The 25,117-nt window shown below is 38.4% G+C and overlaps 1 protein-coding gene across 2 annotated transcripts in view; it reads right to left on the minus strand.

Moving 5' to 3' along the window:
- PARP8 (poly(ADP-ribose) polymerase family member 8) overlaps positions 1-25,117 on the minus strand; it is a 123,465-nt gene that overhangs the window by 47,506 nt on the left and 50,842 nt on the right. For both annotated transcript variants that reach the window (XM_054651857.2, XM_054651856.2), the window contains exons 3-10: positions 21,013-21,050; positions 15,909-15,998; positions 14,496-14,566; positions 12,055-12,132; positions 7,436-7,530; positions 4,126-4,186; positions 2,994-3,084; positions 94-160 (exon numbers count right to left, since the gene is read on the minus strand). In XM_054651857.2, the coding sequence (XP_054507832.1) occupies positions 94-160; positions 2,994-3,084; positions 4,126-4,186; positions 7,436-7,530; positions 12,055-12,132; positions 14,496-14,566; positions 15,909-15,998; positions 21,013-21,050 (591 nt within the window). The remainder of the gene's footprint in view (positions 1-93; positions 161-2,993; positions 3,085-4,125; positions 4,187-7,435; positions 7,531-12,054; positions 12,133-14,495; positions 14,567-15,908; positions 15,999-21,012; positions 21,051-25,117) is intronic.

The following is a 25,117-nucleotide window of genomic DNA, read 5'->3' on the forward strand; positions in this document are numbered from 1 at the left end:
ACAACATGAATTTTATTCTACTTGACATGGTCCAGTAACTAAAAGAGTGCAATATTTGCCTATAAACATGGGTTTGTACTTTTCTAGACTTACTTTTTCAGCTGATGTCCCAGCCCAAATCTTTCCTTAGTAGAGATCTGAAATACATCCACAGTTGGCACTAGGGAAAAAGGATATTTTGTTGATATGTGAACTTACAGCAGTAATGACAAACTTGTGACCACCTAAGTCTTATTTAAGGACCTTCTTCTTTGTGGAGCTTGACTACAGACAATTAAATTTAAACAATGGCAAGGGTGGACATGTCATCTAAGCATATTAAGAAAGAAATAGTCCTTTTTGAAACCTCAGCCAACATAATTTACAATTTTACACATGGAATTCTCCCAAATGTATCTCTTCCCACTCATTTTATTTACAAAAATATGTCATTTTATACATATACACTATGCAAGTGGCAAGCAGCATCAGATTAAATGTATATGGACCAGCAGTTCATCTCACCTAATATTTTAAACTTTTTTCCCAAGTAAGTAGTCTATACACAGCAGAAATCCTGTGGCTACAAAGAAAGTCCAGACTGAAACTGAATTCATTTGTATCTGGCTTTTGTTTTTGAGGGTATTCTATTACAAGATCAAAAACCATCATATAAGTGCCTGATATGTGAATTCCAGTGGCTAAGAATTACCCTGAAATGTCCTCAAGGCCTATCCTAACATTGGTATATGCATATTCGTGTCAGAAATTGCAAACGTACAGGGTAAAGGATGGCAATTAGCTAGTGGCATTACAAAAATCCTTCAATAACATTTGCTAGACAGAAGTGACAGATGGAAGCCAGTACTTGTTGAGAGCCACAGGGCCTCAAGGCAGGACAACAACCAAAGCATATTACAAGCACAAACAGACTGCATACTTTGTATCACATAAGGTGATAACGAGCAAGGTAAAATAAAAAAGAAATTAAAATAAAAAATTTGGAGTTTGTTCAAATTTTATTGGAAATGGAAAATCAGTATTTCGGTATTATTCTGACCATTCAGCAGAATTTTATTCAGAATATCCAAGTTGCACTTTAATTCTGCTTTATTAGATTAAATTTGATTATAAAATACAATATATCTAAGTTTGCCATGCAATTTAACTTAGTTCAAAGGTCAGTAGTTACCTCTCCTCTAATGTTACTATTCAAATAACATCAAACATTAACTCATCTTTTAAAAACAAACCAATGATTTTTTTCAAAAGGGATGCATGATTTCATTAAGTATAGCAATATCTTTGGATTGTCAAATTTCAGACACTCTACAGGGGGCTGGTGGGATGGGGAATACTTTAAATATTATTATACCTCCAACCAGCAATCTTAAAATCTGACACCTAGACCAAAATTTTTGTCTAGACTCCACAGTCAGATGAGACATGCCAATACCTCCACTGGCTGATTCATCCTCTCTTAAGACAGGTTTCTAAGGCATGAGGGACAAACTGCCCACACAGACACTACTGAGACAAGCTATTAACGAGAAGAACTACCTAAAATCAGTATATTACACAGCTACAGGGTGGTGCTCATATCCCCCACTGTGATTTGCAATATACTGTGTTCCTGTTTCTCAATCAATAGAATGTTGTACAGCAGAAACAGATACGGCACAAAATTCTTGCTCTGTATTCTCAAGAAAACAGAAGAGGAATTCACATAATTAACACAAAAGATGGTGGATCTCACTGTGCTTTGCTAGTAAATAAAGAGACATGGATGCAACAGCAGCTGAGCTCATAAAGCCAACGTCAGCAAAGTTCTTGCCTGTGGCCCCGCTCCTGCCTTTCTCAGAACTCCGGCACTCACACAAGCAGCCAGCTGCAGCACTGGGAACTATGCTTGCCACCTTAACCTTGTCAGAATATATATTCTTGTTACTTCTCATTTCTCATTGCACGCTGCTCTACATACCTCACCTTCCCATATTTGCTGAACCTCTTTCTTTTTTAAATTACATTTTGATAGGAATGTTCTGAACACTTAACACTGCTTCCTGCTATTGCAAATGCATACTTTAAGATTTGTATATTAACAAAAATGATTGAAGTAATAAACCACAGACAAAAAGACCACAGTCAAGGGGAAGAAAAAGATTGGTATAATGAAATGCTTATTTGAATGAACAGAATATAGCTTATAGTTAGAACTGTTGGACAACATATCCTACAGAAATAGCTCACTGGGACGGATTTTGCTGAACAGGACTGGAAATATCTATTTATTTTCCAGAGGCAGAGTTCTCCCACAGACAAAAGCATGAACTGACAGCCTGTACTGAAAGTCTCCAAGTCTGGGCAAGCTATTATCCAAATGAGTCTGATTTGCACTGTAAAAATATATCTGGAGTTGACTCTCATATATGAATGCTTCCAAATCTTCAAAATCAGTTGATTCTTCATGAGCTTGACCATTTCTCTAATGAGGAAACTTTACTCACTTAAAAATTCTTTCAAATCTGAAGATTTCCAGAGGTCACATACTTATGTAGAAACCAGAAGCTGAAAAGGCAATTACCATGGACTGGCTCTTAAAAGCTGCATGAAGAAGGGCATGTTAATGTGCTGCACAGGTCTGTGTAAGTCTTCATTATCAGTCATACCTCATCGGTGCAGATGATGTTTGATTTCAAAAATGAGGAAATCACATATTAGAAACTCTCAATCTTTACTGCTTAACCCTGGTTCCTAGGGGAAGCAGTTGCATCTCAAAGGATATCAGGAAAACAAGTTCCCAAAATCAACCTATGAAACTTTAAATTAGATGCTTGTGTCACTAGGAAGGGCCCAGCCATGCAAATACGTGTAAGCCTAATTTCAAATCAATAGGACTCCTCTCAGCAGTAGAAGTCAGCACAAGCAGGATCAAAGATTTGGTAGTAAGTGTCTGCCCCATGGCTCTGACTGGACACCACACAAGGCACAAGAATAATACAAAATTGACCAACCTGGACCATTTAGGTACTGTGTGAGCGAGCAGTGCAGTCGCACTATTATAGGCTCTGTGCGAATTACATCCCAGGCCACAGCAATCTCCTCCTAGTGTAAGACAAAAAGAAACCAACAGACATCATTAGCCATTGTGAGGAACTACTGCTTTTTGTCAGTCTGCCTTAGGGTTGGTACAAACACCATCCATCCATTCACCCAGTTGTTTAGCATCTACTCCAACATAACACATTAGATTCAGGACAAATTATGGCACGTCAACACCCCCCAAAGAGCAGTGTCAGACTACTTCCAATTCTTGGCTGAGCTCATTTAAACCAAGCAGAGGTTTATACACAACACTGCACGTACAGGCAGAGACATTCCCATCTACCCACAGCTTCTGCTTCAAAGCTGAGAAGCAAAGGAGCAAAAAAAAAAAAACAGAATAGAAACTAGCCCCATAACTAAGGGCTAAGGAAACTTTAGCTCCTTAAAACTGGTCTAAATAATTCAAGCTATGATCAGATTTTCTTAAAAATTTAGTAAGGCTCAATAACTGTTTTATGTGCTTTATGTGCATATCTGTGCAGAAGCTAATGATGACCTTAAAAGTTCTCATTTTTGTTCTTTATTATATAGAGGCCAGGAAGTTGCTGCACAGATGAGGTGAGGAAGTGTGAAGCTGAATGACAGCACAACAGCTAGAGAAGCCGTGTTGCCAGCCAAGAAACAGCACTACTGTCCCTTTCCCAGTCAAGCCTCTCTCTAATCACCGTACAGGAGCACTCCTGACAGAGTCCTCCCCCCTTCAGGAGTGTAAGAAGTGCTTTCTCCTGACTCATGCCTAGGTTAGCATAAAAATAATGGTGTTTCGTTTATATTTATTAAAACATTTACCATTCACAAAAAATGTTTGGAAGGAAATACACATATAGCAAATAAAACCCTAACTCAGCATTTTAACAATGTGGTCTAAAAGAGAAGAAAACCTTTCCACCGTGTATTAAATCAATAATGTGACACCCACTTGTGAAGATCAAGTCTCCCAAAAAAAGGGACGGTATCAGTGGTTGTCTAGAGAGTCTGATGTGTAGCGAAATTAAATGGGTATTAATGTTCATTATGTAATTCTGTGATTAGATTACTTACATCAAGAAAGCTAACATCAATATGTAGATCAATATCTACATCATCAATGGCTCCATATTCCCTGAAAAGAAATAATTACATTACATTAGAGCTCTTTAAGATACTCCTCAATCCAGGAGTACTTACAACATGGAAGATTTTATAAAGGATTATTTTATCTGTAAAATCAGAATAGTTATAAAATACACATTTACATAGATTGGATCAATATTCGCAGTGGGTGACCATCTCCTGCACTTAGAAGTTTTTTTCAGAGCATCTTGCTTACACAGGCTTGCTTTTCCACTGATTCCCCCAAAATATATCTCTATTGCTGTTATGTACTTCTGTCTCACTTATTGCACAGATAAACAAAGAAAAATTAATAGTCACATGCTACTCCCATTTATGACACAAGAAAACCCTTGTTAATTTTCAACAGTATTTTGGGTTAACAGCCAGTAACCTAAGAATAGGCTTCAGATAAACCACTGTAGACAAATACAACATAGCCTAGAGGATGGCATGATATACCTGGGGGATTGCTTCATACATTCAAGCATTTGTTTGTCAAAAATAAAGACTGCCCTGTAATGTGCTCCAGGCAATAGTTACCTGTTTTATCTGTTATGTGTAGTATTGCAAGATTCAGATTTAACAGGTATTTCATTGCCATCTGCAATCTTACATTTAAACTGCAACTTTTCTGCCTCTTATTTTCTGACTCAGTCTGACTGCCCTCCCCCAAAGTACTTGAAGACTTCTGAAAAACAGAGCTAGAGAAAACTTATTCATGCACCTAAACAAAAATCTGTTTTCCTCTTCATTTACATTACTTAAGTGGGCAATGTTGTAAAAGTACTATCTCAAATTTTCGCAGATTAGCTTTCAGCCACTAGGATGTTTTTAACTTTAAAACTCCACTTCTCTGCTTCTTGTCACAGCAACTTTCATGCTTTTCTATTAAACTTGACCAAGTGCAGAGCAGCAGTTGTGCATAAATCAGTCAATAAGGCAGTTTTGAAACAGTAAAATGTAACTGTTTCCTACCAAAGTGACCTCTTGGCTGTGGTAGGGCTGAGTTTGCACTGGAAATCGCTTGAGCTCTTGCAGAGTTTGATGAAGGGAGCCCCTTCCACTAAAATTCAGGAACCCAATGGTTCTCTCTGGTCAGGGAAAACCCAAGATCACTCTCTAGATCAGGTCTGCCCACGCATTGCACACACGGGGCAGGTGAACAGCAGGACAGGGCCTCCTGTATTACAGGAGACTTCCCAGCCACCTTTAGTGATGCTCCAGTGTCACCTCACCCAGAGGTGACTTCCTACAGCTCACTGAAAACCTGGCTTTGAAACAGGGAAGCTCTACACCTACTGAATGGCTTAGCCACTACCCTACCCATCAGTGGCATCATTTTTGCTCACTTTCCAGAAGATCTAAACATTTTTATGGTATCTTAAGTAATTTTTTATGAATGCAGGCTGGTGTTACTCACGAAACTGAGATTCAAAAGGCTGTAAACAAGAAAAATTTTATAAATAAAACTGAGGAATGGTTAAACTAATGGAATAGAAAGATTAGTGAAGAATGAATAAGATAAAAATTAGTTTTAACTGTGACATTTCCATATTCACTTGAAATCCCTTTACCCCCATCCCACTACTATCCTAGAAGATGGATTTTAGACACATGATGCTAACTCTAGTTTTAATTTCCCAAGCTGACATGAGGAGGAAATCATGTTTTATTCCAACACCTGCATCTTACGATCTGATAGCTTCATCAACACATCTTGAGTTTCAAGCTCCCAGAGGTCCTCTGCCCATAAATTAATAAGCAATGTAAAGAGATCAGCTGGATGGATCACTTTCTCAGGGCTTTTGTGGCCAGATTTCTAAGGGCAGTGGTGAAAAGCATGCAGGTACAGAAACTTCACTTTTGCATGTAAAACTGACTCTGTGACAGCAAAAGATTACTGAAAGGAGAGTCCACTGTCTAGGAAATATCCACTCTCAGTCAATACCCTTGTCAGACAAACTTGTCTCTTCTTAGAGAAGTGGAGCTGCACAAGGAGGATGAAAATGAACACTTAAAGCTGTGGGGTGTATTTCCAAGAATTTGTAAATATTTTCAGCTGCAATAGAGTGGATAAAGCATTAAAGTTTTACACATGCCAAAAGCAGCCACAGGTGTCAGTTTCTACTAGAGTGAGCTCAAGGGCATCACAGTGTTTCCAGTGAAACAGCTGATTCAATAAAATACATGCATTTAAGTTTTCGAAAGGTTACACATAATGTTTCCACTTTAGGAGTTTGAAGGAATTTCATAGTTATCAGTTTAGCAAATACACATTTATCCATTTCCTAAACCTATATACAGCTATTCAGATTTCGATTCCCCAGGTTCTTGACCAGTGATAAATTTCCATTTAATTTGAAAAGATATAGTACACCACAGCTGTAGGTATGGTCTCTCTTCTTACTTGGTTTGTATGATAACTTCAGTATTTTCCAATACAGGACAGGTCTGTTACATCTTACCTACCTGTTATTTTTATGGAATTGTTAAGATTACATTGATGGAAAATGAAGGTATAAAATACCTGATGCTTATTAAAATATATACGTGACATGCACTATGGCAGAATCGTACACATTCATGTATGCCCAACAGAATCAGTGTGAAATTACTCTTAGCAATTCACATCTGACCAAGGTTCTACTGCGTCCCTGTGTAGGATACTTTAGATCCCCACAATCTGAAAACTTCCCTAATCTCTGATCAAACCCTAGCTTCTTACTGTCTCTCTCATGATGACAATACAGAGTATTTGATCACTCATTCTACCTACAAACAGCTTTTCTGAAGAAGAAAAACTGTTATTGTGTCTTCTCTCTCTCTTTTTCTCCTAGACTAGACAAATCCAATTCCTCCAGTTCTTCCCTAGGGAAAGTATTTATTAAATCTCTTACCCTTCCTCTTGTTCACCTCCGGGGCAAAATAGAGAATATGACAGAAAAAGAGTTTAACAAGGGTTTAGAGAAATGTTGAATAATAATTTACAAGAAAACACAACTGCCTGACTAGAACTGCAAAAGACGATGTTTTAGAACAGGGCTGTTCTCAGCACAGCTACTTGCAACCATTCTGAACAACAAAAGAACCCCCAAAACCCCAGCACTGACGCTGGTTTGCAATACTCCCTCCTTTGTCACACAACATGCAGAGATGACCAGAAAACACTTGTGCTTTGGCAGTCAGGGAAGGTCCATAGAGAAATCAAAGTCCAAAACATTCAAGGTTCCACAGTACAGAAAGGCCAGTGCCATACCTGAGAGATACTGCATTAGGTCCATAGATCTCTCTCACTGCTGTTAAATCAGCCTCCAGCTGTGGGTGCTTGTGAAGTTCTCCATCATAGCTAACCTGTTGGGGAAAGAAAAATTTCTTGGGAGTTCTGTATTTCATTTCTGGCACCTGATTTAGATTATTTACTCTCTGTAAAATACGTTGCATTAAGATTCTTTAATGCCACACTCAGAAAGACAAGTTGAAGCCCTGAGGCCACCTCATCTGCTAAAGCAGTAAGATTTTCAAAGCAGGCACCTCTGCCTTGAAGTGTTTTGAGGTTCTCTTCCTGTTTGCAGGAAGAGAAGCTGCAAAGGACTCATCCATCTGTCCTATTTTGTCCCAGGGTTTGTTCTGGGACACTTGTGTATTTTAAAAATGTTAAGTAGGGTAAGAACCACATGTCCCCAGTCTTGTCATCCTAGTCCAACCATTACAGCACAAAGGTTTGCTCACTCTTGCTTTGTTGTCCCACTCTCATATATACTAGACACAGAATGGCTTGGGCACATGAGAAGCATGAAACTATTCTCTATACCCAGCACTCCAGCATCTAAATTACATTTTTAGCTCACTTACTGGCTACATTCTGCCCAACAGTGCAATTATATCAGATGAAGAAAATAAAATTAAAAGAACAATTTCCCACGTTAAGTATTACACCAAAGAAGGTATAAAGAAGTATACATCTAGACACCAACCCCCCCTTTTTTCTTCAAACTCTACATGAAAAATGGAAAAAGTTATGTTTGTGATTATACCAAAAAGTAAAACTTGTGAAATGGTTTGGTTGGACTGTATGAAGTCAAAATAATTAATATCCTTCTGCCTTCTACAAGGTCCAAAATACCTCTTTGGGCATGTAACAATCTATTCATCATCTGTCTATTATTACCTTCTTCTCAAGCAAAATGATCCTTATTGTGTGAACTTAAATCTATGTATTTAGAACAATTAGAATGACAGCAATTCCACAGAAGTCAATGAACTCCCTAGATTTGAACAGATTCAGAAATGAGCGTAGGATTTGGTCTGTAGCATTGACAAATTCAGAAACCAAAGCAGCAGAATGCAATTTATCCCTTTAGACCCACACATTATATATATAACCTTACACAGGAATGCTGCAGAGAATTCTTGTTATTGCAGAGCCACATCCATATGCAGTACTATTTCTTTCATTTGTACACCCAAATCTATAGGAAACCAGTTCTATGACACTTTCAGCTCTGATACTTAGAGATGTGCTTTTCAATTTAATTAAATGTCAGTAGTACTAAAATAATAATCAGATGATCACCTTTTTACATTTGAAAATCAGCAGAAAGTAATTTGATTAGACTTAGACCTAGAATTCTTTAACTATAAGGCACAAAACTCATCAGCATGGCATGGACATGTATTTGTCAAAGATATAAATGTTATCCATAACCAGAAGATTATAAAAAAGTATCCTTCCTTGGTTTGGGCAGGCATGTCAGAACAATTTTCCAAGTAGAAGAGCACGGGAAGAAAATTGTTATTGCAATTTTTTTCACTTTAGGTAGGGGGAAACCAATCCTTTTTCCATGCTCATTACTCAAAGAAGAATTCTTTAAAGATGCGTAAGTAATTGCTGTCCTGCTTCCAAAGAAAGCACAGCAATCATTTCACAAATCGTAGCAGTGGTGCACTTGCCACCTTTGTTGGTCCTAAACCAGATTTTTAAATCACTCTTATGTTTCAATAATAGTAAAATACAAAAGGAACATTATGCAGAACACCACACTGCTAAAAATAATGTTTTTTCTAATTTATTTTCTCATGGCAAGAGGCTATAAAGTCAAAAAGGAAATAAAACAGTGTTCTGGCAAATTTTAAGACCACAGTATGGTACTTCCCACCCCTGAATTAGTGCCACAGACATATTGATGTACGCAGAGGAGGCTGTCAGGGTTTTGTATTTCTGCATTTTCAAGTACATCTTGTAGCAGAAGCACAAGAGACATGCAGAGAGAGAGCCAAAGGCAGTAGTATTTCTGTTTTCATCTCCTGTTCTTATTTGCAAATTTAGAAGATAGTGATTCAAAGAAAGAATTAGTAGAGTTGCAGAAAAAGTGAATATAAAAGCTAAAAAAATCTGGTAACTTTGCTTTGTGATTGAAAGGTCTGTGTTCAGAAAGTCTGTTTTTTATCTGAGACCTTATTCAGATTATTTTACAAAAGGTTGCTTTTTAGAAGGAGATTAAGCGATTTACAAACCTAAATCCCATTGAAAATCAATAGGCCTTAGACTATTGAACCACTTAGCTACTTTAAAGTATTTATCCATTAAATCCTTAGGGAGGATTACAAGCAGGTGTTTAGGAAGTGGATACAAACATTTAATTTACAAGCAAAAGGTTGCATCTTCTTTACACTGCCCATCAAATGCCACTTCCCATCTTCCATGGGCCTTGTTTCATCAGCAGCAGCTCTCCTGCCTTTCCAGCTGCAGCCACTTGGAAATGCTAAGAATTACCCTGACCTCCATCCTTCCCAACTGTACCGCACACAGTTGCACTGGCATCTCTCCCCTCTATTTGTTAGAGTCAGTATTTCTGCCCCCTCTCTCTGGGGGCACCTGACTCAAAGGAAGGAACTCTACAATCCCTACAACTCCTACAATCTCTCTGCTTGAAAAAGGGTTGTTCTTTTTTGCCTTTCAAGGGACTTTGCTCATTACCTGATTTCCTATTTATTTTCTGAGTCCTCAGTGTTTTTTTTTAATTCTAAATGTCTTCATTAGACTTCTATCTTTTTGACCATGAAATTTTAAATTAGAAATGTCCTTTTTTCCTCTTTTTAAATACACTTTCTGGGATGCCTTTTTTCTTTTCTTGTTCACTGTATTTTGTTTATGGATATTTTATATTCAAAACAGTAATAATCAACTGATATTTTATTTTTATTACAGACCTGATCTTTTTTTGCCAGTTATTCCTTCAATTAAATGTACTACCTCATAGCGAAGACAATGCAATATAATCTAGTTTCCATTTTAATATCAGGCACTTAAATTCTAACCAGTCTTGTCTATTACACAGGTCTTTTATGCCTTGCAAAATGCTGTACTGCTATCTGTGTTCATAACTCACAGGCAGTGCTAATATTTATTAATCCATTTGGGCATTGCCAGGGATCTGAAGGACCAAATGTATCAGCCCTGGTACAAGAAATAAGCACTCCCAGCTGTTTTTTGCCTTTTCCTTCACCTTCAGGTTACTGCCCTTCCTTTGGAGTTGAAAAATGAAGCGGGTACACACAACTCATCACTACAGGACAAGATCAGAAGCTTTTTCCTCTCAGGCAGATTAAAATAAAACATCTCTCTTTGCAGTGAATTATGTGTATGGTCCTCCCCAGCACTCCCCAGCATGGGGCTGTAGGAGTCAGCAGCTGAAGGGAGGCAATTCCTGCAGTCATTTCTAAAGCGAACATGAGTCAATTCCCCATGTTGGCTATTTCAAACAAAGAAAATAAATCACTTCAGTTCAAGCTTCAACATAACTTTTAATAGCTTTTCAGGGGCATGGTGTTGTTTTTTTGTTTGTTTGTTTGTTTGTGGGGTTTTGTTGGTTTGTTTTTTTTAAATTGTACAGCACCTCAACATGAATTTTGTGTGCTAGCCCCACTGCACTGTTGGCTCTGCAGGAGAGGAGGCTCAGCGATGTCCTGCTCATCAGCATCCCACGCTCTCTGCACCGACCCACCCCGCTGGCACTGCTGCCGTGCTCCTGCAGCCTTGGCTCTGCACCCAGGGCACGGATGGCTTCAGCCTCAAGGCTGAGGTAAGGGACAACCTTCACAAACAGCGACCGTAATTCACTAAAGTGTTCATCAAAATAAACAGTTCTAATAAACGTAAGCGAGGAATGACTCCTTGGGGCAACATTGAGGCTACAAAACAAGAGACATCAGAATAAAGAGACTAGCAGCGCAAAGCACACTGCAAAAGAAAAAGGCATGAAAAAAATTTTATTGCCCAATACACAAGAGAATGCAAGAATTAATTCTGCTGAGGGAACAAGAAGGAAAGACACAGAGCAGTGCAATCATCTAAAATATGCAGCATTTTTCAAGGTGAATTTTACTCTAGAGCTCAGAAAAAGAATGGACTATTGCCTAGACCAAAATTGTTTTGTAATAACAATTTTCACCATAAAAATGCAGTGCTCTTTAGTTTAAAAAATGGATTCTCCAGAAAGGAAACAGATCTGGATCCAGTCTGACTTCCCATTTGTTTTAATAATGGGGTAAAAGCTTTACAGAGTCAGTTATCTGTTTCCTGGAAGTAAGCAAGTAGCTTCTATTTTCAAGCTTTCTGAGGGGTATTTGCTTTTTCCATTTTTATAGCTTTGCAAAAGCAAGCAAAGTGATGTTATTTTGAAAATGTTGCAATTATAACTTTGAACACATTCAATATTTATGCCATAAAATGCTATGTACATATACACACATGCCACTCTACTCAACACTGAAAAAAACATAAGAAAAACAATATTATAAATTAATAATAGAATGAACATAAGAACTCTCAAATATTACTTTCCTGGAACTTGTGCAAAAAATTTCCTGCATTACCTGTCCTCCATAATAAAATTCCTCAGAGTCATTATCTCCTTCAGAGTCCTCTTCAACTGTGCTGCTGTGTCGTGACTCCTTAATGGAAAAGGAAAGTTAACAATGATAAAAACAATGTTGACCTTACATGTACAGATCTAAATGTAACTACAGGAATTATGCTTTTATGAATAAACTCATAGCATCCTTTCTTAAGAGATCTTTTAGTATAATTTTTCCAGAGGACCCTTTTTAAGAATAATGAAATATCACATGAAAAAAGCACCTAATATAGGGTACATAAAAACACCTTGAATATATGTTGGAGAAATAATACTTGTGTGGTTAGAAACACAGCATGGTATTTTAAAGAACTGGAAAATTCAGCAGACCTTGTGTGGATACTTCACTCTGTGCTTTTGCTAAACAAAGCCTAACTTTCTCATCAAGACTGGTTCTGGACATAGATATTTTGGTGTGTCAGCAACCTACTACATCTTTATTTTACTTTATTCTCATAATTAAACCCTAATAGTTTCAGGAAACAAGTCGAAACATGGAATATCTTATGGTTCCTTCTGTGAAAACCTGACACTCTGCTGCTTAATTATTATTTTTTACAGAAGTTCCATCCTAGTGCTAGGAAAGTTGCAAACTTAATTTTCTGAGTAGCTCTTTTCTGAGACAGTGAAAAGTAAGGATTAGAGAGTCCTATGCTTACCTAAGTAAATCCTGCTCCAAATAGGCTGCTTTGTGAATAATATCAAGTAAACTGAACTGATCCTGCTACTGACTGCAACTCAGCATGAGATAAAATGTTATATTCTGTTTCCCACCACTAGAGCCTTTACTTATAATTATATAATTGCTTGAGAGAGTAATTCTTGTTTCCCACAATGCATGTGTTATTTCTGTTTCCTATGGTGACTAGTAGCCCCTAAAGAATGTCTATTAAAATCATCACTCTTCAGCCTGAATATAATGTATTCAATCCCTTTTTTCTTAATCATTTTCTACACAGACATGCCATAATGGAATAGAAATCAGAAATATTAATCAAAAAAGCAAAAGTTACCCTTAAATTCCACAGCCATAAACGTCAGTATGTATATACACTTATCACCAATTTCTGTGGTCAGATATTGCAATCCCATTTACTACCTCTGCCTCTAAGTTCCTACTCTATTCACTGTATGTATACATACAGTGCAAAGGTGTATTTACCCAATCTCATGGCAATTTCTGCCATGACATGAAAAATAATTTCTGCTTCTACTTCACTGAAAATAGATTAAAAAAAACTTTAGTCTTCTTTGTTTTATAATAAAATTGCTTCAGAGGGAAGTATGTTTCAAAACAGAAATCAACTGAACAAAAATTCCACACAGAACTCTCACATTAGAATTGTGACAAACCCATCATAACCTAACCAAACCTTGAACTGCCTAGCCAACAGAAATCATCAGTTTTAAGAGATTTTTTTATAAAGGGGTTTTTCTCAGTACTTTCACATTTAAGTACCTGATTCAACTAGAAACAAAATAGAAGCTCAAACTCAGTCCCACAGAAGCTAACTATATTTCAGGCTTTTAAAGAAATGGGTAAATTCTTCCTACACTTGTTTTTCTTATGTTCACAGAGCACTGAATACAATGATGAGGCAGAAGAAGCAAAGTATTTTCAGTGCAGATTTTCACGTCAAATGACATCTCATTTACTAAAACACCTGATACACATGGCATCCAGGCATGCTTACCTCCCATTTCCAGAGCACTCAGCACCCACCCTTACCAAAGGAAGACTTTAGGTCAAGCACCTGAAGTCCTGACAATGCTCAACCCCCCACTTGAGGCAGGAGCCTTTGTGGTGCCTTCTTTGAGGCCATGACATGGCCAAGCCCCAAGTGCGGATTTCACCTTTGTGCCTCTTCTTCCTCAGCAAAACTGGTCAGAGAGCTGTGCAAGAGGCATGGGGTAAATGCCACTGGCCCTGGAAGACCCTAACACTCAAGAAGACCCTGTTCATGATGAGAAGATCCTACACAGGTCTAGAGTCTGCAGTGGGATTGCTGGGGGATATATGAAGGAGCACTCAGGAGGAAGTAATTGAGATGAGGTCTTATGTGCCAGAGTAGGTTAAAAGGTAATGGAATCACTCTCTACCTTTCCAGGAGAGCTGTATATCCAGGGCCAAAAGAGTCTATAACACTGTTGGACAAAAAATGAAACACCAAAAACATAGTTCCTACAATAGAAGGAGAATCTCTATCCCAACTAAGTGAATTGCTGGTTAATCCATTTATGAAACCCAGAGAAATATGGTAACCTTCTAAAACATGTAAACATGCACAGATTGAAAAAGCACATTTTGATAGGAAGTCTATGTTAAACGTTCATATTCTATTATTTTCTTTTGTTCCTTAAAATAATTTCTGTTTAAATATGCATACAAGAAATACATACCTCTCCATTCTCCCTCTGTAATTTTGACTTTATGGATAAGCAATAGTTGACATCATTGGTTTTTCTTAATTCTTGAACAAAAAAAAGGAAAACAAGGAACATACATGTGGAAAAAAAAGTGAAAGTAGTTTTGCATATGCAGACTTGGAATTCTTAGTTGCAGTAGTAGAGCAAATAAGGAACAGAAAGTTACAGATATGAAATACATCGAAGAGTTTACAATGCAACAGTCTAAAATTAGGAAGCCTCTACTTCCCAGAAGACTTTTTTAAAGTGTGAATAGAACTCAGCTGATCCATCTAGGACATTTGTTTTTCCCAATTTCTGATTTACAATTTAGTATCATTCATTAATTTACTGTAATTTATTAAAAAAATGAAAAATCAAACCCCTCAGGAAAACAAAATCTTCTATATAAAAGACAGGTTTTTACTGTATTGTAAATTACAGGCTAAATTTCTATTCAAAGTAAAGAAATATTTGCAAGTAAAATTTATCTCAAACTTCTGATGATAATAGCAAGATTGTGTTTGTGTGCCCCTGCAATAACTTCAGTAAGATTATTCTTGATTTACATCTGTATTAATGAGATAGAGAGTAAAGATCATACTTGTCCCCCAGTAGAATTCAAAATAATTCTGTTATGCAAAAATAATAATAATAATAATAATAATAATAATAATAATAATAATAATAATAATAATAATAATAATATTACAAAGTCAAGTGTTCCTATCTGAAGACCTGTCAGAATTAAGAGTGCTCTTGCAGTTTATTCTGGAGCCTGAAATAATCAGAGAATTTGTCTTCTAGAATCTAAACTGTCTCCATGAAGTGTGTGCACAAATCTCTATTAAATACAATACAAATGTGTCTGTATGTCTCACAAGCATACCCTTTCATGTATCAAGTACTTTTTGAAAATAAGGAAATAATTTATAATGAGAGGGCCCCCAAAATCATTTGGGAAAAAACAAATCATTTTTCTATAGTGGAATTTAGTGAAACAGCTGAACCATTTCCTGAAATAATTCACCAGAGGCAGTTGTAGTTACAGACTGTTTCATCCGCAGTGGTGAAGATTTAGTGAAGTTTTAAGCAAGTGATCATGAAAACTCATAATTGGAAAGTATTAAGCATCTCTAGCTGTATTCAAGGGGAATTGCTCTAGCACAGGCTGCAAGACATTAAAAGCAAAAAATACATTCTGCACACAATTGTAGTGATCCCCAGAAGAAATATTTTAATTTCTTCTATTCTGAAATGTTGGACAATTTACTAGAACAAGCCCAGAGAAAATAGCAAACTGTACAGCTGAACCCTTTAACATCGTATCTCCCTCTAAGTTCAGACAACATCTTTGCTTTCCTCCAAAATTATGAATTTGATAAAACTCTGTGGATATAGGATTACCTGTAGCAATTTGGTGGAAAATTACTGGAATTGGCTCTGTTGTAACTAACACATCTTCATCGTTATCAGAACTGGAAACATAAGTGTTATCTACAAAAGAAAAACACTTTGCATGGTGAAGTTCCATTGTGTTTTGTCAGCCCCTTCCAATTTTTCCTATCCCAGATTTTTGTCACAAGGAACCACTCCCCAGATGCTTAGGGAAGCTGAGCATTACCACCTTCCTGGTGTGTTTGGATTTCATCCCTTGAAATTGTTAACAAAAAGAAAAATATTATAAGTACAGGAGATTCAGACCCAAACTTTATAAAGCAAAACCATGGAGTGTAATGTCATGGCTTTTGTGAATCACACCAAACTCTGCTCTGAACCAACCCACAAGGCTTAGGGTGGCTAACCCTTCCCAAAATTAATACTTGTTCTCTGTTTTTTGCTATGTCTGACACCAAAACTCAAGCTAGATCTAATAAGCAGAGTGAAAGCTGCACTGAGAGCTGGGTGTTAACAGCCAATTATGCCAAATACCTGTGCCTCATTTTGCCTAGCCTCATAAAGGTTATTTGAGTGTCTTCAAATCTGTGGATAACCTTTCTTCCACCTGATTCAGGGAGAACAGAAATCCCTTCCACTTAACCTAAACATTGGTATGTATGAATATTATAACTATTTCACGAAATTTTCTTTAAAAAATGTAGGGATTAGACCACGGAATGTGTCTGTTGGGTTTTTTGGTTTTGTTGGGTTTTTTTTGTTTGTTTGTTTGGGGTTTTTTTGTTTGTTTTTTGTTTGGTTTCTTTTTTCTTTCCAACTTAATGTTTCCTAACAAAAACCAAGAAGCAGCAGGGTCTCCTGTACTATCTGCAGGAGTTAATTTTGCATGTATTGCTGAACTGCTTATGAAAGTAATGATACTTTGTTTTCAAATGGTCTGGGCTGAATTGAAACCTATGCTCTAGAGCAAAAAGGCCAACAATTAGGATAATCACAGATAAAGTGACTTACATATTATAACTTTAAACACTTTGGTCCCACATCAGCAACGTGCATGAAATCACACGCAATTTTGGCATACTGCTGCAGCCCCAAAGCTTTTGAGTGCTCCCAGTGAAATGTTGCAGGTCTTAACATTAATTGGGAGCAAAGTACAATAATATCACCCTTTGTATCACAGCAGTTCTCGGCCACCTTTATCAAGAGGGAGCACGGGGCTGCGGCCGTTCCTTGCATGGTGCGCCAGGCCGGGCAGGGCAGCAGCTACACCCCACACACAGATGGGTTTTCCTGGCTGCCAGTGCAAAACAGCCTTTCTGCCACACTCACACACACCTGCCAGGTCTGACTCTGCCCACACCTTCGCCTACTCCCACTCCTGTGCTGTCCAGCGAGGCAATCTGAGGGATCTGGGGCTGGCTCCACACACACAGGCTGTGTGCAGGCAATACTGCAGGAGGCCAACACCACTGATGGCCAAGCCCTGCACTCCTGAGGGCACAGCAGAACATCACTCTGGGGCTGCTCAGCTACACACTGCCCACGGGGACATGTTTTACAGCCATGGCATCGTGTGAACTAAGCGGGGTCAGCATTCATTCTTTCTCCCACTTTTGTCTATTGGCAGGACAGCTGCAGCTTGCCCTCTGCAAGAAGCCCTGCCTTGACTCTGTTTGCATTCTCTATCTCGTCACCATCATTTCCATGTCCACCTTGCACATACAACACAAGCACATCTGTTTCCCAGTTTTGGGAGTGTAACTTACTGCTATAGAGTCTAATGAACTGAGATAACTGAGGCCATCATTTGGCTCTAAAAAGACCTAACACCACATACATGGAAGGGAGAGAGGGAATCCTTATGCTACAGGCTATTGCTGTACAGAAAACTAGGAACAGAGTATGTTCTGTACAGAACAGACATACATATATGGGAAAGGACTGCTCAGCTACAGGTTTTATAGATTTTTACTGTATTTTTACATCCATTGTCATTTTTTCTTGGCAGCTGGACAATATGACTTTCACTGCCAAGCTGTTTTTTTTCTTCTGCTATTCAGCAGCTATTTGAGTTTTTTTTCCTTCCATCAATATGATGAGACTTGAAATTAAGATAATGGCTTTGATTTGTTTCCTTCAACAACCTGTTTCTAACACTGACACCTAGGACCACTTACCCTCTTCACTGGAGGACATAGTGCCTGGACCTAGCAGAGGGATGCAGCAAACTATGAGCTGCCAAACTGGTTCTCTCCATCTCTGCTGCAATCTATTGAGGTCTAAAAAGGTGTGTAATCTACAAATCACTGGGATAAAAGACTACAGCAGTTCTTCAAGTTTCTGTCAGCCAACACAAATCATTCTGAACATAAATTCATTAGCAAAATGCTTGCTGCACTGCTGGTTCCCACAGGAGTCATGATACACTCATGTAAGTGGGACTTCAGTCTATTCATGGACGTTATATTCTATAACTGCTCCTTAGAAGAATTATTTTCTTCAGTTGTGTCAATGTTATGAGAAAATTGTTACAGTGATACTTTGCTGAGACTGTTATTACCTGGCTCTAAACTTTTCAGTTATGTTTTCACAATTCCAGCAATGGATATGTAACTCTCAGACATTACCATCTCAACACTATTACTGTTAAGTCCTCAGTCTGCCTTTGTGAGCACATTTTTAGCTTTCACTCCTAAATATGAAACCTTTAAACACCTTCCAATATTGAAAGTTGTCAGGTCACATTACGGTTTCCATAGGTACAATTTAAAACCCAGCTGCCCCTATTTGATGCTTCAATAAGTAATTCAGCAACAGCTACACACTGTTGGCAGTACCAAAGTGCTGATGCTGCATACATTACAGCAAAGCAGGCTGTGGGAGTATGTATACTACTCAAGGCTCTTCATTTAGTATCCAAATTTACTTTTGGTTGTAGCATTTTAGCTGAATTACATCACTTGTATCGTGGCCTAATGTCACCTATTTTCATATATTTATTCCACACATTAGCAATTTATCAGATGATCAACTCTGACAGCCTTGTCTTGGATTTACAAATCTGATCCACTCTGTATTACACAGTCTTAATCTACACAGGATAAAAGTTTGCTGTAGCTATGCACTAATGGACTCAAACCTTTGTCTGTAAAGGTTTATCCTGTGAGAAATTTAATTTGAGAGCACATGCTGCTCTGAACTCTATCACCTTGCAGCAGTACTTGAAGAACACCTTCCAGCTGAGGACATCAGCACAGAACGTCCCAGACTTGACACCATCACACCCTGATATACCCCTGAAACCTTCCTTAAGACACATGTCAGAAAAGGAAGACACAGTCAGCAATAACATTAGGTTAGAAATTTAGGACAAAAACTGGTGACAAATTATTGGGCTCACTGAGTCCAAATGAGTGTTTTATGATCAAAGCTGCAAAATGGCAGAAAGTCCTTATTGCTCCCAACACACTGAACATCTCATCATCATAAAGCACACTTATATCCTGCAAAAGCTTGAGATGTGAATGAAATCAGCTCTTCTAAAGGCCTGAAGGACTGGATTTTAATCAGTAAACATGTACTGATTTACTCTCTGCTCCAAGCTAACTACAGTGCGAAATGTTCAATTGCTATCTGCCTTTAAAATATAGGGCGTGATGGCACAGAATATTCATCAGGTTTCAGGGACACTAAAGTCACTCAAGCTTGTAGGCTATCAGGACATGCTGCAAATAACACTCAGAAGGAAATTCTGAGGTCTATCGGACAGAAGAGTTAGCCAGGAAATGAGCTCCCATGTGCTGTGCAAGTAACTGCTGCTGGTTCAGTGCTTCAGCTTACCATTTATGTAGAAGTTCCCAGAGGTCAAATTTTGTGATATTTAATGGAAGAAACTGTTAATAACACATGGTGAAGATTTTTTTCAACTATTTGTCCCTCTGTTCATTGTCAGCTCAATGCAGTAACTGTAAATCCATTTATCACTGGTATGACTGTGCATTTTATGAATCTGAGTTTCTCCCATTTCTAAATGTTGAATAGACTAATAATATTCCCCTCCACAGTTTTTACTGGTAAAAAAAAAAAATCTAATAGAGGTTTTAGCACTCTTTCACAGAATCCATTTTTTTGGCACCACTGTTGATTTCTTTCTCTATCTGCTTCAAACACTGGTGTTTTGATGAGACACAATCTGCTGCTTATCAATGAAGAAGATCAAAGTTACACTTCTTTAGCGTTTCTAAAAGAAATAATACTTCTTTGAGAAACATTTCAGAAAAGCTACAGATAAAGATCAAAAAAGGGCAGAGGGTTTCATATCATTCACAGTACTTACAGCGTTAAATAATCACAGGTGCACAATGTGGTGCAGTCCAACAGTGCTACCATAAACCTTTATTTGCACAGCACCTGTCATCCCCACTTTCCTCTTCTGCTTCTGATAGCCTGTGCTGCCTGAAGAATCTGTGCAGTGTCTTTGTGAAGGAAATTGGGGAAATAGGCTCCCTGAAAGCTTGCTTTTGTCCTCACCTGCTTCTGTTTCCTATGAATAACACACCACGTCAAGACTGGCCGCATGGTTACACAAACACCTTTGCCAGCCCAGCTCAAAGCACTGAAGGGAGGCTGTGCTGAGCAGCTGGGAGCCCCTCTGGGAGCCAGCACTAGCAAAGAGCTGCTGCACACGAGTGCCTGGCTCCGGCTGACCCCGGGAGGCACAGAGCCTGCAGGCTGAACCTGGAGAGCACCAGCAGCCTCGCTCAGGCCTCCAGCACAAGCGCTCGGCTGGCCCTGCGCCAGCCTCCTCAGGCTCCTCACAGATCCAGCTTTATCCAGCGTGCCAAGGAGACGCTGGGCACTTTCTCACTCCTATCCCTGTTGGCACCAGCACCCCGAGCTACAACCTGTGAACCTGCGTTCTCACCCTGACCCAGCTGATAAATGGTGCCTGAAAAGGGGAAGTGACCGTGAAAATAATCTTAACTAATGGAAAATGATTAGTACAAGATGCACCTGGAAGACATCAACACCCTTTCAGATATTCTCCTTTGAATACAGCAAACTGTGGTAACATGTATATACATGTGTCACGGGCAAGGATGTTGCACTGTACCTGGGTAATCCTCAGAGACATGCACTGAATAGGACACACTGTAAAAAAGAAGAAAAAAAAACAACAACAAAATTAGAAACAACAACATTAACTGCTGGCACAACAATTTTTCCTACTCCTGTATTATTTTATGCTTATTTATAGCTTTCTGACAGTTTCCAGAACAGAAGGTAACATCTATTTTGATGGCTTTTGAAGTGCTCAGCTGAAAATAAAAAGTGTCATGCCCATTTTGAAAGCTTACTTTGCTAAATTGGCATATCCTGATTTCAGTGTTCTTAAAAGGAGTATCAAGGCTGCATTATATTCCCTTTAGAGTAACAATTCACTTCTGATTTAAAAAAAAAGGTCACTCTTTGAACACCAGAACTAGACAACTAGTAAAGCCCAGTTTTTCCTCTATCTGGTTTCTGTAGCTGACTCAAGACTCAGCAGGACACCTTTCTCATTGTTGTACATTTCTGTTTCACCAAACAGGTGAAAGGATCTGGATGTCTTGGGCTCCTTCCTTCCATCAAAACTCTTTATTTTATATAGTATTTTTACCTTTTGTCAATCTGTGTTAAAATTAAAATTTGAGAGAGCCACAGTCACACTGAAGAGTGACTTCACTACGTGGATTCCCTGAATCTGTTTCATCAGAAAACAGCCACTCAAAACCACCATCCTGATTCTGCAGCTCAGTTACATCTGCTTTCCCTATGTTCCAGTGAGATCTTCACTAAACTCGCAGCTGAGAGCAGGACAAATAGGCGTGATGGTTTGCTCAGTTATCTAACTACCCACCAAGTCCTTCTGACTTTAAGTTTAGCGTCCATCTTAATTTTTGGATTAAACATTCAACTATGAAGCCCACTGAAGGGTTTCTGTTGTATAATTCATATTCTCTCCAATTCTAAATCCTATATATTGTGTCAACTTACACATTTAAATAATATATGGTGTGGGCTCATGTCTGTAGTGAGTTGAGTCAAAGCAGGATAGTACATGGTATGTATTGCACTTGCTTAAAAATTGTTAAAAATTGGTTCATACAATCTTTCTAAATGACATGAATACAGCTTCCATGTAGACAAGAAACTGAAGCCAGGTATGATTTTTAATGTTTCTCCCTCAAGGATTTCCATTAAATGAGTTCCACTTTCACAATCCAGTGACTGTAAGAGGCAAGCAATTCCTTCACACTTCCTTTTGCAAGTCTATCTGTTAACACACAGCTCTCTCACCTGTTTCTGCACACCATTATTCTGGAATATTTTATGTATTGTTTGGCTAAGACACAAAGATGCCTGTTTCTTCAACAGCTGCAAATGTTCTCACAAATTGAAGCAGAAGGAGCATTTATTACAGCTGACCATGGATTTTGCCACACAACTGCTGATTAAAATCCCATCACTGTAAAAATTCAACATTTTATTACTTTTCTGGTTTAATTATGTCTTAGATATTTTGAATAGGCAGCATCTGTATCTCCTCATCTTGGAGCATTTTTCCTAAGGACTGAGTTATTTAAATCTAATTAATCTGTCACCATGTATAGTATCACTATTTTAAATAAGGAAATATTCCAAAATAAGGAAATGTTGTATCTCAGTGCAGTCATATATAGAGAATTTTGCTCTGTGATGCAGGAAAAAAAAACCAGAATACCCAAAAACATTCTTGAGAACTTAACTGCATGCCTGTTCTCAGCAAACCCCATCTTCTAGAAACATGTAACCATCTTCTAGAAACATGTAACATGTAGTCATTGTAACCATGACTTCTTCCTTCTACTACTGAAAGAGGTAGTGAAAGAGCCTTACTTTTTTAGACTGGCTGCTTGCACACCTCTTTGCTGCCTCCAGAATTTCTGGGTATGGGTTTGTTCCAATATTGAGAACAAGAACAGGGACTGAAGGGTTTCCCAACCTCTTGAGTGCAGATACTCAGCTGGGAAAAGACATCAGCAACCTAGCCCAACTTTGAAGCTGGCTTTGATTTCAAAGCTAACTTCTGCTTGGTCAATGTGTTCATGCGCAGAAACCTGACGGAACCGAGTTTCCCTTTTTCTTCACCAAGTGGTTAGCTCTGCCAGCAGCAGCTGTGGTGCTGCCAAACGGAAACTAGTAACCAAACAACATGCTGTTTGTCTTGTGAGGCGGAATAAATTAAAAGGTTAAGGAAAATGCAAGCTAGAAATAGTCTCAAACCTGACTGTTCAAACTTGGGATCTGATCCAGAGCCCAGTGAATCCAGCAACAGGGAGATTAAATCCACCCCACCTCCCCCAGAGAGAGGTGGTAGTGCTTTGCTTCAGCTTGTCAACTCGTGTTAGTTATATGTGGATCATGGAAGCAAAAAGTGGAAATGAAACTACTGAACAAAACAAAACTTGGATTTTTATCTGTGCTCTCCTCTGTGATTGTTACACATGGTCACCCTTCAGCACATTTTTCTGCTCTCAGGATAAACTGCTTCCTATTGCCTGCACACCTGGTTTGTCAGAGAACAAGATATGCCAGGCAAAAAAAGGTCTCCCAAGGGTTCCTGTCCTCCAGCCACCCAAGCATTTTCCGACTGACTTTAACAAGATTTAGAGCCAAGCCACAAACACACAACCGTGATGACTTACAGCACCTTAAGCAGCACAGACTTCAGTGAAGATGCAGATGTTCAACACCTCTCAGTGACAAATCCTCCCAAAGCCAAAGAAAGCCTTTCTTGAAGCAGCTTTTTCATTTAAGAACTCAGAAATGCAACTGGAATTAATTTAGGCCTGGCCCTCACATAGAAGTACAACATGATTATTCCAGTGAGGGAAATGATTTTTCCTTCTGGCAATGCAGCTCCTCAGCCCACCCCTACTGCAGTTACTAAATACAGCTTACAGCAGTATAATTTATTCCTGTTCCCATAAACACGTTCACCATTCCTCGTTCAGTTATACTGCTTTAGCTACAGGAACAGTTAAACTCCTGGGTGCAAACAAAGCCTCCATGATGGTGCTGTTTCTGTTTTACTCTGACCCTCTGCAGAAGACATCCTGCAATACATTTTTTTCTGAACCCTTAAGCTTAGAACAAGCTTCATACTTGAAATGGCCTAGTAAAATTTTTTGTTATTCAACAAATAGTAAAGTACTACATGAGAAATTAATGGGAACTGTCATGTTTCATGTTTTTAATGTAAACTTCTTATTGCTTGAAATAATATTAACATCAACAGCCTTAGCTTAGTAACAATTTTGCTCACAGGGGTCTCATTGCAAGAATTTTCCAATGTGTTTTAACCATATCTATTTCTTCTACAGAAAAATTATTATGCAAGAGTTCATCTCCATTGGAGAACTAATTCATCAACCAGATGGGTATGCACCATGTAATTGCTATTTTTTAAATTAATCTTTCCCAACTGAATACAAAATAAGCAGATTCATCTTCATCTGACATTACTACAATTTCTCAAAGCTAGTTAAAAAGGAGTAGAAAGTCTTAACTGATTATACTACCAGGCAAAATGTTACCCCAAAACTGCATCTCCAGGGCAAAGGAAAATACTCATGAAAACAGAAAAAGAGAGCAAAGCGAAAGTTACTGCATCAAAGCACATTCATAAAAAGGAAACCAACCAGCTTCACCTCCCTATATCCATCTGTAAGATTGCTTCCTGAGCCTTGAACTGCAGTTTTACCCATCATGATACAAACCCCAGAATCAGATACACATCCTAAAGCCACAACAGTGATGCTGTCTCTGGGATGCAGCTTCCCATCAGTTTTGGGTTATCTCAGCTCCATGCCACCCATTGTTTCTCTCTAAGAAAGAAATCCTTTAAGCTGCACTTCCAGCTGTTTTGCACAGCAGGAACAGTGTGAAGCATCTGGTGCAAGTCTAAGATTTATGCCTATGGAATAGTTATGACAATTCAACCAGCTCTGTCCCATGGCAACAACTGACTTACTGCCTTATTAAGTGTGGAAATTGTGATCTAGTTTCTATTCCAGTTTTAGTCATCTCTATTAGAGCCAGAACTCTATGTCCTAATGTTGTTTCTTGCAAACTTGATGAAGAAAGAAAACAAGATTTTTTTTCATGTGGAATCTGATGGTAATGCCAGTCTATAA

The sequence above is a fragment of the Agelaius phoeniceus genome, chromosome Z (genome assembly GCF_051311805.1).
Source record: "Agelaius phoeniceus isolate bAgePho1 chromosome Z, bAgePho1.hap1, whole genome shotgun sequence".
NCBI lineage: Eukaryota > Metazoa > Chordata > Aves > Passeriformes > Icteridae > Agelaius > Agelaius phoeniceus.